Source organism: Megascapheus bottae, chromosome 6, assembly GCF_031878675.1.
Source record: "Megascapheus bottae isolate mThoBot1 chromosome 6, mThoBot2.hap1, whole genome shotgun sequence".
Lineage (NCBI taxonomy): Eukaryota > Metazoa > Chordata > Mammalia > Rodentia > Geomyidae > Megascapheus > Megascapheus bottae.
The window spans coordinates 76,010,341-76,022,716 of NC_143514.1; the positions used below are offsets into that span (position 1 = coordinate 76,010,341).

General features: G+C 56.1%; 1 protein-coding gene across 4 annotated transcripts in view; it reads right to left on the reverse strand.

Moving 5' to 3' along the window:
- Positions 1 to 1,638: 1,638 nt before the first annotated feature.
- Positions 1,639 to 12,376, reverse strand: part of Prdm2 (PR/SET domain 2) — a 95,277-nt gene continuing 84,539 nt past the window's right edge. For all 4 annotated transcript variants that reach the window (XM_090335777.1, XM_090335780.1, XM_090335781.1 and 1 more), the window contains 2 exons: positions 4,420 to 4,557; positions 1,639 to 3,123 (listed from right to left, as the gene is read on the reverse strand). In XM_090335777.1, coding sequence (XP_090191903.1) covers positions 4,440 to 4,557 — 118 coding nt within the window. In that variant the 3' untranslated portion in view covers positions 1,639 to 3,123; positions 4,420 to 4,439. The remainder of the gene's footprint in view (positions 3,124 to 4,419; positions 4,558 to 12,376) is intronic.

Consider the following 12,376-nt stretch of genomic DNA (forward strand, 5'->3'; position numbering starts at 1 on the left):
CTTTTTACTGGTTAATAGGAGACAAGAATCTCATGGACTTTCCTGCCCAGGGCTGGCTTTGAAATGTGATCCCCAGATTTCAGCCTCCTGAGTGGCCTGGATTCCAGTCGTGAGCCACCGCGCCTGATCAGAGCTGTCTTTCTACCAGCCCCAGGTGTGCCCAGATGAAGTGGAGACGTGGACAGGGAGCATGCATTCACAGAATACCGGAACCTTACAAGATGGCTACTGCCTGGAGACGCTACACTAAAGACCGTGTGTCCCCTGGCCTATTGATGTGACGTGCCTAAGATGGACAAATTCTTCTTTTTTCATTTTGACTAGTTCTGGAGCTTGAACTCATGGCCTGAGCACTATCCTTGGACACTTTTTGCTCAAGGCTAGTGCTCTGCTACTTGAGCCTCAGTGCCACTTCTGGTATTTTCTATGTGTATGGTACCCAGGAACCAAACCCAGAGCTTTGTGCATGCTAGGTGAGTGCACTCTACCACTAGGCCACACTCCAGCCCTGAGATGGACAACTTCTTAGGGACACAAAGGAGGTTTTATAGTAAAGGAATTCTGGGAGGTAGGTGGAGTGATTGCTAAAAGTTTCTCTCTTTTGTGGTGGTTTTGTGTTGGTGTGTGTGTGTGTGTGTGTGTGCATTCACACACACACGTGCTGGTCCTGGGGCTTGCATTCGGGGTCTAGGTGCTGCCCCTTAGCTTTTTCACTCAAGGCTGGTGTTCTAGAACCACAGCTTCACTCCTGGCTTTTTTTTCAATGGTTAATTGGAGATAAAGAATCTCACAGTCAGGGCCAAGAGCGTGGCCTAGTGGTAAAGTGCTCACCTAGCATCCAAGAAGACCTGGGTTTGAGTCCTCCAAACCACATCCGCAGGGAAAAAAAAGCCAGAAGTGGTGCTATGGCTCAAGTGGTAGAGCTCTAGCCTTAAGCAAAGCCTGGGGACAGTGCTCAGGCCCTGAGTTCAAGCCCCAGGACTGGCAAAAAAAAAAATCTCATGGTCTTTTCTGCCCAGGCTTGTTTTGAACTGAACTGTGAGCTTTCCCCTGAGTAACTGGGATTACAGATGTGAGCCATCTGGGTTTCTTTTGAGGTGACAAAAATCTCCTAAAGCCAGAGGGGGGCAGCTGACACCACAGGAGTTGGAAGGCAGAGTTAAGGAAGATTATAGTTTGAGACTAGACCAGGCAAAAAAGTGGGCAAGACCCTTCCTTGTCTCAAATAATAAGTTAGGTGTGGTGGTGAGTGCTTGTCGATTGAGCTATGTGAGAAAACACAGGTATAGGTGGATCTCAGTTCAGGCCAGCTATGGAAGGAAAAACATGAGCTGAAAATGAACAGGCATGGGCCAAGTGGTTAAGCTCTGAGTTCAAATCCTAGCCCCAACAGCATAAAGAAATAAAGTTGCTGGTCACGATGGCCGTACATCTCCAAACATTAAATTCGAGGGTGACATTTGCATTTGCAGCTGCAGGTGGCCTTTTGACTTGATAAATGGCTTCATCGTTGCTTGGCGGGTGGGTGGATGGTGTGGCTCCTCTGCTGTCTCAGGCGGCATTTCACCCACCCAGCCGCCCATGTGGGAGGAGACCAGGCCGATATCCACAATGACCACGCCACGCCCTATCCTCACCATCCCTTTCCAGCCTTTATTTCCACTGGCTTCCCCTGGTAGAGCCAACTGACGATGCCAAAAGCTGGAGGCCTTTGAAGGCCCCCACAGCCAGGTCTGTCCCCACAGGCCAGCCAGCCTCTGCCGTGAGCAGAGCAGCTCTCCTTACAGCCACGCGTGGACTGGGCTCAATGTGCGTGTGGACAAGGGGGACTCCAGGGGTGAGGGTGACGTCAGCCGCTCTCTGCGTGGTCCTCGCCCCTTGGGGTGCAGAGGCTGGGGGACAATCCGTGGGTGGGGGCGTGTAGTGGACAAGGCAGCATCCGTGCTTCGTGCTGGCGAGGGCTCCCACGGGGGGACAGATGGGTTTAAACAAAGCACCAGCTTCAGCTGGGTGGAAGCTAGGAAAAGGAGGACCCCAGCCACTGGCCGGCTCATTTCTGCCCAGGTGTCCTTCTCCCAGAGTCCCCCAAACCCCCATCCTGCAGCCAGGACACAGATGAATTCAATGAGAGGCATTATAAAACTTTAAAAATGGGGCATTTACAATGGGGGGCATAAATAACGTGCTTTTTTAAAAGCGTCTCCATACGTATTTACAGAGTTGGGAGATAAACCCGAGTAGCCCTGAAAAAGGAAACAAAATCTCTACGCGCCTCCCCAGGCGCTGTCCTGCCACCCCAGGGACATGGCACCACAGGGGTCCCAGGGTGCCTCTGCCCGGGTCCACCCCCAAGGCACCAGACCCCTCCACCTCGCTGACCCCCAACTTCCCGTGGCTGGCAGGTCCTGGCCTCTGAAAATCTTTCCTCCTTCACTGTGCTTTTTGTAAATTCTTCCTATTTCTTTTCTTTTCTTTTTCAGTTCGTGTGTGTGTGTGTGTGTGTGTGTGTGTGTGTGTGTGTGTGTGTGTGTGTATACGTGTGCACAGCCTTCTGCTCCCATCCCATGGGCAGGGAAGGGAGAAAGGGGGTCCCCAGTGTTGGGGTGGGGGACTCGGGCTCAGCCTGTGGGGTCTGTATGCTATGGATTCCCACGGGTGGGCAGGGGTGGTGAGGGGAGGCAAGGATGGGAGTCGAGGGGAATTTGGCCTCTTAGAAAGCCCCTGAACCCCAGGCAGGACTAAGGCTGACTCCTGGGTTAACCCAACGTCCCTACAATGGCCAAAGACAGCTCAAGAAGCAAAAAAAAAAAAAGAAAAGAAAAAAAAGCAGGGCAAGGAGCTCTTGAGAAATTGCATAGTATGAGAGACCCCATCTCAACAGCAAGGCTGAGCTGCAGAACACCTTCTGCCGTCACATCCAAGGGTCAGTCCAGAGGAGGTGTGAGCCAGCTGCCTGCCTGCTCCCCCGGGTTTGGGACCTCGGTGTGAAGAGCATGAGTGGACCTGCAGGCCCAGACACACACGCATGCACTCGCCACCTCACACCACGGGAGCAGGCCACTGCTCCCTGCAGGGTCGGCCGACAGTCCCTTTGGCTTCACTGATTCCAAGTCACTTCCGGTGCTGAGGAGAAACGGGAAACAGAAATGACAGTGGTGACTACATGCATTGGTGGTGGTTTCGTGGCTGTTGCGCGGTCCTGAGGCTCAACCTCTGGGCCTGGACACCATCTCCCCTTCAGCTTTTCCTGATCCAAGGCTGGTGCTCTATCACCTGAGCCATGCTTCCACGTCCAACCTCCGGTTGTTCACAAGAGATAAGACTCTCACGAGGGCTGGAAATGTGGCTTAGAGGTAGAGGGCTTGCCTAGCATGCATGAAGTCCTGGGTTCCATTCCCCAGTACCACATACACAGAAAAAGCCAGAAAGGATGCTGTGGCTCAAGTGGTAGAGTGCCAGCCTTGAGCAAGGGTAGCTCAGGGACAGTGCCCAGGCTCTGAGTTCAAGCCCCAGGACAAAGAAAGAAAGAAAGAAAGAAAGAAAGAAAGAAAGAAAGAAAGAAAGAAAGAAAGAAAGAAAGAAAGAAAGAAAGAAAGAAAGAAAGGAAGAAAGAAAGAAAGGAAGAGGAGGGAGGGAGGGGAAGGGAAGGGGAGAGGGGGGGAGAAAGGGGGGAGAGAGGGAAGGGAAGGGAAGGGGAGGGGAGGGGAGGGGAAGGGAAAGGAAGGGAAGGGAAGGGGAAGGAAGGGGAGGGGAGGGGAAGGGAGGGGAGGGAAGGGGAGGGGAGGGGAGGGGAGGGGAGGGAAGGGGAGGGAAGGGAAGAAAGAAAAATATCTCATGGATTTTCCTGCCTGGGCTGGCCTCAAGCTGTGATCCTCTGATCTCAGCTCCTGGACATCTAGGATGATACGTGTGAGCCATGGCTGTTCTGCTGCCTCCCAGGTTTTTAACCACCTACGTCTAATGTCTACATTTCACGGATTGGGATCATTTTTGTTCTCAAACCCATGGTGTGAATGGGGACTCCACAATGCGTTGTGGACCTAACGACACTGAAGGTTTGATTGTTACTGCTTCTTTCCACTGTGTATCATCACATCACGACACCATAGGCCAACACCCAGAGCTGGCTGGCAGCCAGGCACTGGGCCATGTGCTCTGTATATGTGTCACCTTTACACGTTGCCCAATCATCCCACAAAGCATGCTGTTGTGTTCCCCATTGTACAGATGTGGAAACTGAGGCCCAGAGGTCAGTGAGGGGCAGACCCGGGGTTTGGAAGCCCAGGGGCCCAGGGTCTGCACCTTGAGTCAGGAAGGCCCTCCCTCGGGAGGTCTGGAGAAGCCCACGCCAGCCTCTCCACCCCAAGAACCACCACAGGGGTCCTGGAGACATACACGCCACCACGTCCTGCTTCCTACCTGTTGGGGCAGGCGAGCGTCTACTCTTTGAAGAAAGGCGCCTGGAACTGGGCCGCGGCTGGGGCCTTCACCTTTCGGCATTGCCTGGTGATGTAGGTGGCCGCTGGGGGACTCCGGGACGCCAGGCGGAGGCTGTAGCTGCAGGGAAAGAGGAAGAGGAAGAGGAGGAATGGTTCCCTGGCACCCAGCTGTGCTCTGACACGGGAGGAGTCTCAGCCACCGACCAGGTGGGATGGCACGTCCTGAACTAGTGCCTGGTTTCAGCTCATGCGCCCTGGGGTCTCCTCCTTTGTTTTGTTGTGCCAGTTCCAGGGCTTGAACCAGCCGCTATTTCTGAACTTTTTTCAGCTCAAGGCTGGCTCTATTGCTTCGGCCACAGCTTCACTTCCAGCTTTTGGTGGTGGAGGGCAGGGAGGAGATAAGAGTCTCACAAGCTTATCCTGCCTGGGCTAGCTTCCCACCGTGATCCTCAGACCTCAGCCTCCTGAGTGGCTGGGATTCCAAGTGTGAGCCACAGTGCTGGGCTATGCTGAGAGATTTACTCATCAGTATATGCACTGTTGGGTCCCATCAACACATCTCTCCCTGGGGGATCACACAGAAATCTGGGCAAGAAGAAATAAACATCCATTTCTGAGGCCCCACAGTGATCCCTAGGAGATAGATGGACAAGCTCTGGCTGCAGAACCCACAGCCAGCCTTGCCTGCTCTGCCTCCATTTCCCACCGCCTCCCTAGTCCTTCTGCCTGTGAGGCCTCAGTGCTCACAGGCAGAAAGCACCTGGGGTGGCACAGACACACCTGTGTGGGGACAGGATGGGGTGATCATGTCATGAACCCCCAAAGCTGACATCTACCCTGAGTCTCAGGAACATCAAGGGAGATGAGTCTCATGGACTTTGCTGCCTGCCCACCTCTGGAGATGGACCAATAGAAGGCCAGCAGGATGCTGGTCAAAGCTGCAGGAGGTGAGACGTAGGCAAAGCCTTCTGGGCCTCAGCTCCCACAGATGCCAGCTGACAGGGAGATGGGGCTGGGGAAAGCTCAGCCTCATCAAGGGCACTATGGGAGCCAATGGTGTTTCAGCCGGGCACGCAAGGTGGTATTGAACATTGATTCTAGAACATTCAACGCCCAGCTCTAGCCAGCCAAGCCTGGCTTCCCTGGCTGCCCAGGTTCTCTCTTGTCCCCCACATGTTGCACAGCCATCCATTTCCACTAGGGGGCGTGCTCGTGCCTGCACCGCCCCCACCCCCAATCTGTACACTGCCCACCCGGTGGACAGCTCTAGCTGCCACGCCCGGGGCCCCCACTTCTTTTCCTACCTTCCTTCTGAGTCCTCCAGCAGCCCAAGAGGGAGGAAGGGCTGGATGAGGAAACCGAGGCTCAGGTCCCCACCTCGGGACCCTGACTCTGGAACTAATTAGTCCTCTGGCGGTCAGCCCTGAGCCCCACAAATATGGCAGCAGGGGACATTAATAACTGCACAGCGCTAGGTGCTCACTCCATGGCCACAGCACCTCAGCAAGCCAGGGCCCTCTCTGAGCACCAGGCCCACCTGCAAGGTGGGAACATGTGGAGACAGGTCTCGGCATGCTGCCAGTCCAGGGTTTGGAGGGTGGCATTTGGGGACACTGATGCCACAGGGTAGCGGTGTGGCCCTCAGAGAGCTGGGATCCACCCCACCACCCCACGCCATCCAGGCTCAGAGTGGAGGACAGCCATGAGCACGGGAGCCTGCCTGGGGGAGGAGGCACAGGGGCCTCTTGGGTCCTCCGAGGCCAACAGGCAGCCTGCGCCCAGGCTCACGGTTGTCTTCCGCAGCAGGCTGAGATCCAAGGACGGGAACGGGAAGCCAGGGCAGGCAGCAAAGTCCACGAGACTCATCTCCAATGAACCATCCAAAAGCCAGACGAGGAGCTGTGGCTCAAGTAGTGGAACACTAGCCTTGAGTGCAAAAGCTAAGGGACAGCACCTAGGCCATGAGTTCAAGCCTCACTACCGGCACACACACCAGGACACACACATAGTGGCAAGAGACACTTCATGGGCCTCCCATGGCCTCCTTCCCCTCCATCCCCTTCAGTCCTCCCCACCAAACAATGGCAGCGGCCTCTGGAGGACCCCAGATGGGACACCGCCCACAGCACCGCATCACACAGTGTCCTGCTGGCTGCCCTCGGCTCCCCTTGCCCATGGATAGTGGACGGGCCTTGGCTTCCCCATAGCCATGCCCAAGGGACCCCAGTCCCTGGGGCACACTGCTGTCCCTCCTTGTGCCCTGGGCCCGCCCAGTACTTACCCAGCCCTAGCTTTGGGAACATTCGGTACCTTGGCTGCAGGGATTGGGGGAGGGGGGCGGGGTTAAGGCTCCAGGGTGTGTGGCATCCATTCCCAAGAATTGTCTGGTGTCATTCAACACAGGGGCTTCTTTGTGCCACTTGATGACACCCTCAGGCTGGGAGCCAGTGTGGCAGGGGAGAAGGTGGCTGGGGTGACTGGCTCTGTTACTGACTTGCTGTGTGGCTTTGGGGAAATGCCTGCACCTCTCCGAGCCCAGGTAGACACATGGGTCAAGGAGGCAGGAAGTAAACTGAGGAAGCAGATGGGTGCCCCTCCTCCACACCTCCTGGGGTATGCAAATCTGATTTCTTAAAAAGAAAAAAAAATTAAATCCCGGGAACTTCACAAATGGGTAGAAACAGAAACAAGGAAAGGTATGCACATGTGGCACAGAGTTCCTTGCCAGTTTCCAGATGATGGGGGGACACCACCTACCTCACCCTCCCTGCAAAAACCCCTGTCTAAGGTTGAGGAGCTGCTGGCTGCACCCGTCCTTGCCCAGCTCGGAATGTGGAACAGCAGCAGGGAGGGGGAACTGTCCCCACAGCCTCCACCCCACTTCCTGAGTGGGGAACACAGTGTTTCTCTCCTTTTCTATTTTTCTCTACTTTACCCTGAGATACAAAAATAAATGTGTGCTAAAACTTGAAAGAGAGAGGGAGGCAGGGGAGGGAGGGAGAGAGGAAGACGGGGAGAGGGAGGGAGGCAGGGGGAAGGGAGGAGGCAGGGGGAGGGAAGGAGAAGGAAATAATGTAACAGCATGTCTGAGCACCTCCATGTGGGGTCTGCCTTGGGGTGTCTTGCAGGCCTCAGGCCCCCTGTTTTGAGGGCAGGGCTTCTACCTGTGTGTTCTAGACAAGGGGACAGAGGCCCTGAGGCAAGTTCTCTTGGCCATTTGAGCTCTTTTGGCCAATAAGAAAGCTGTGAAATTTGAACCCAGGACCCACGGTTCATTTCTCTGCCTGTATCTGTACAGCCCCAGGCCTTGTGGTGGGGATGGAAGATCAGAGCATGTGGGCCCTGGCCCTGGGTCACGGAACTGCCATGCAGAACTGGCAGGGGAGGGGGAGGCTGCCTGGGAGAATCTCACACACCACGCTCTGGGTCCCCAGGTCCCAGATGAAGTGCCCCTGCCCAGGAGATCTGAGTGGAGATGGCTGGGGTGTGAGGAGGCGGCAGGCTGTGCTCTCTGCCCAGGTGAGGTGGGAGCCGGCAGCCCAGCAGCCCAGCAGCCCAGACCCTGGGCCCCGCCAGCAGTCGGTCATCTCCATCAGGGTGTGCAGTGAGTGAGGCCAGGCTGGGAAGAGCCCAGGAAACCGGACGCGGCCAGCCCCTAGTGCCCGTGGACCAGGCCGCTAGGCCATGTCTACCTAGATTTCACTCTGGCCCATTTCCTTCCCAACAGTCCTGGGGGAGGATATGGGCCCAGTGGGCCCCCATTTGGCCTTTCCCCCCAAAAGCCCCGTCCTACCCCACCCGTGGGTCATCTAGGCCATGCCCTGAGCCTTTCCGGGCTCCAGGTCCTGAAACCTGTGTGGTCTGCCCTCAGAATGCCCAGCATGTGACACGCTGGTCACACCTGATGCTGTGAACAGGAGGAAGGCCAGCACTGAGGCCTGATGACCTCTGTGGGGTCCCCGTGTGGCTGCCACCCTTCCTGCCAAGAGTCCACACCCAGACAAAGAAACCAAGTGATCGCCGAACAGCGGCTGGCTCACCAACATGCTGCATGCTGCCTCCTGGGAAGAGAACAGGCCAGGTTCATGGCTTCCTGGAGGAGTAAGGCAGGGAGGGGATGAAGCCGCAGGAGACGAGAAGGAAGTTCAGAAGGCAGGAACCTGCTGGCACTGCCCTGGCATGGCACCACCCACCACAGAGCCACCACTCTGCCTGACACAAGAGCCCTCAGAGAAGGCAGTGCCAGTGAAGAAAACAGCAGACCTGGCCCTGCCCCACCCAGTGTGTTTTCAAGAACAGATAAGGTCTGAGGTGGCTCCTACCTGTAATTCTAGCTACTCAAGCAGCTGCAATCCAGAGAATCAATAGTCGAGGCTAAAAAAATCCTTAAGACTCTAGCTCCAAACAGAGAGCTGGGCTGGGGGCATGGTTCAAATGGCAGAGCAGCAGCCAAGCAAGCAAGCAGAGTAAGCATGGGGCCCTGAGTTCAAACCGCCATACATTAAAAAACAAACAAAAAACAAAACAGACTGTCCAGAGATCCAGCTTCCTTGGGGCAAAGGCTCCATTTTTTCCAGTTCTGTGAACCCAATTGTGTGGCTGCAGGTCCCTGGGGCAGACCCTGCCCACTCATCTCAGGGCTGGGCTCCAGTCCTAGGGACCTCATCCCTGCAGGAAGCCACCATGCCCTGATGTGACCCACTTGGGCCAACGAGCCACAGCCAGCCTCAAAGCTGCTTCTCCCAGACCTCCAACCCAGCATCGGACCTCACCACACTCCTCTGCACTCACCTACAGCCCCAGCACACCCCAATCCCCGGTGTCTGAGCCAGCCTGCTTCTTCCCAAAGGAAATGACTAAGAATGGACACAAGCCCAGACAAAAACTTCACGCAAATTCATGATACAGACAGATTTGCCTAGGGGAGACATATTTCCATTTGGGACAAGAGACGTGGTATCCTCTAGACATCAGATAAGGAAACTTCAAAGTGGTGAAGCCCTATAAGGACCCTAAGAGTTCGTTATGCCATCATTATTGGTCTCCTAGGCCAAAGGAGGTAAAAAGCTGAGGTCAAGCTGTAATCTCAGGCATGAGGAGGCTGAGATCTGAAGATGGAGACTCAAAGCTACCTTGGGAAAACTCTTAGCTCCAATTAAGACACAAAAAGTTGAAATGGAGCTTTGCTTCAAGTAGTAGAGCTCCTTCCTTGAGCAAAAACGTCAAGGGACGGCATGCAGGGCCTCAGTTCAAGCCCCAGGAGCAGCAATCCTACAGCTGGCACTTGCAGGCTTACTAGGTGTCCAGGACGGGACATAAAATCACAGGAACTTGGAACTGGGCGGTTCTGGATTTCAGGTACATGACCAAAGCACAGAGAGGTCAGGCTGCTTGTTGGACAACACACAGCTGGCCAAAGCCAGGACTGAAGCATAGCCATAAACCTACCACAGGACTGAGAAACACAAAACAATAAAACACAGCCACGTCTACACCCCCAAGAGTCGAAGGCGGCTTGTCCTTTACACCAGATGGCATTTCCAGGCAGCCTACTCCAGGCCAGGCCTGAGGTCAGGGCCGGCCACACAGCATGTGCCTAATGCGCGAGGGAGCACGGCGCATGCTCAGTACTCACACGAGCAAGGCGCGCAGCGCATGCTCAACGCGCGGCGGCGGGGTAGGGCGGACAAGGCGCATGCTCAGTGCGCACGGGGGTGTTCTAGGAGACGGCTGTGCTCCCGGCCCTGGCCGAGCCTCAGGAGGACTCTGGAAACGTCCCAGACGTTTTCCAGGTTAATCTTCTTGGGTGGACGTTCTCCCGCAGCAGGCCGGGCTGGCTTCTCGTTGCGCATGCGTGCTGGACAGGGCCGGTGCACACGACCCCGCCGCCCCGGCCTGGTCTCCCCGGGCATCGCGGGCTCACGCCTGCAATCCCGGCTACTCAGGAGGCCGAGGTCCGAGGACCGCGGTTCGGAGCCAGCCCGGGCAGGAAGGTCCCTAGATCCGCATCGCCACTCAGCTACCCCCAAAGCGGGCAGTGGCGTCGTGGTCCTTGTGGCAGAGCGTTAGACGTGGGCAAAGAGCTCATGGACGGCGCCCAGGCCGCGAGTTCGAGCCCCGGGACAGCCCACGAATAGACAGCAAACTCGAAACATGCCGGGTGTCGGGTGTGAGCAGGCGGCGCACACAGGCCCCGCGCGGAGCCCTGCGGGCCCTGGACCCCCGTCCTCATCACAGCCCCTCCGGACCCGGGGCCCCGCGCAGGCCCAGCCCAGACGGCCCGGCCCGGGCTGCTGAGCCCATTCTGCATCCACACATGGAGGGTGTGGCCTGCTGTGTGGGGACGCCCGGAAGGGAGCGTGCCAGCAGGGGATTGCTTCTGCCCCTGAAGGCCACAGCTGGCAGAGGAAAGGGGCTTTCTGCGGCGGCCCACTAGTCCTCTTCTAGCTGTGTCCCAGTCTCCCGAGACCCAAAGCAAGGCTCCCGAGGGGACACGGGAGCTGCAGGCTGGCTGACAGTTTTCCTCCAGCCGTTCTGCTAACAGTGGATACGGAATCTGGTAACCAGCGGCCATTGGCCTTTTCCCAGCGCTGGATCTGCAGGTTTGGGAGCACAAGCAGAGGTTACAGTGTGAGGTCATGCCTGGCTGGCTGCAGGCAGCTTTTCTGAGGAGACCCCCGCTCTCCCAGCCCAGGCATACATGGAGAAGTGAGGGACCCTGCTGGGGACTGTCTTCAGGGAGAGCGGGGGCCATGAGCACTGTGTGCACCCCGGGGCCACCCATGGCAAGGCCATGCAGCAGAGTGCCCATCATCCTAGCTACTCACACGGTGCAGCTCTGAAGATCACAATCACACCATTAGCTCCGACTAACCACCCCAAAGCTGCAAGTACAGTTGTAGCTCGAGTGCCAGCCAGGTGACTGTGCAAGGCCCCGAGTCCAAGTCCCAGAACATGCACAAGTGTGCACACACACACACACACACACACACATTCCTGCTTGCATAGAGCCAATGGGATGTTCTCTTTTGAATCAAAGTCATTTTAAAGCTTCCATCTGGCACTGACATTCCAATCCAGGGAAGGCATGGTAGAATATGAACTTGCTGACTTCCTGTCCTCACCTCACTCTAGTTCCTTGTGGTCTGATGTGTTTTGGGGTAATGGTGTCCCAGTGGCTCAATCTCTGGGTGGAGGAAGGAGAGGATTAAGGGAGCTCTGGCTATTGCAGTCCGGTCTCTCCTGAAACCTTACACCAACCATGGTATCTCAGGTTCGAGTTGAGGCTCAAGAGGACATCTTTCAACCACAGCAGTGGTGGCAGCTGTCTGTGAGGCCCCCTGAGGGCAGCAGCTGCAGTTTTCAGTGGCCGGCAGACATCTTCTCGACTTTCTGTGGGCCCAATGGAACGGCTTCCTCCCTACCCCCTCCAAGAGGGCCAGTCAATAGCTAGCAGAAGATGTGTTCAGAATAAGTTCAGGATGGAGCCACGGATTCAAATACTTTATTCAACAAGGATTTACTGAGCAGTTACTACACGGGAGGCATTTGTCTAGAGGCTGAGAATGTACCCAGAGCCAAACCAAGTTGCTGCCTGGGTGGAATTCTCTTTCAAGCAGGGGGAGCCCTATAGTGAGCAAGCTGATACCACAGTGCAGAGAGGAATTCAAGCCTCAAGAACAGTAAGGCCAGTGTGCAGAGGGGCAAGGAGCACTGTCTGTTTCTTGGAAGGAGTCTTGTTTCTGAGAAGTTCCTCTCAAGGAGTTCCTTCTTGGTGACACAACCTCCACTCCCCCATTCAGTCCCTGAACCTTACTTGGCTGTTAGCTTGGTGCCCCCCAGAGTCTGCCCCTGAAAGCCCTCAGGGGTTGGCAGTCAGTGCCACCATCATCTGGCCAGCAGCCATCAAATTCTGCCTAGGGACCTGTGCCACCTTT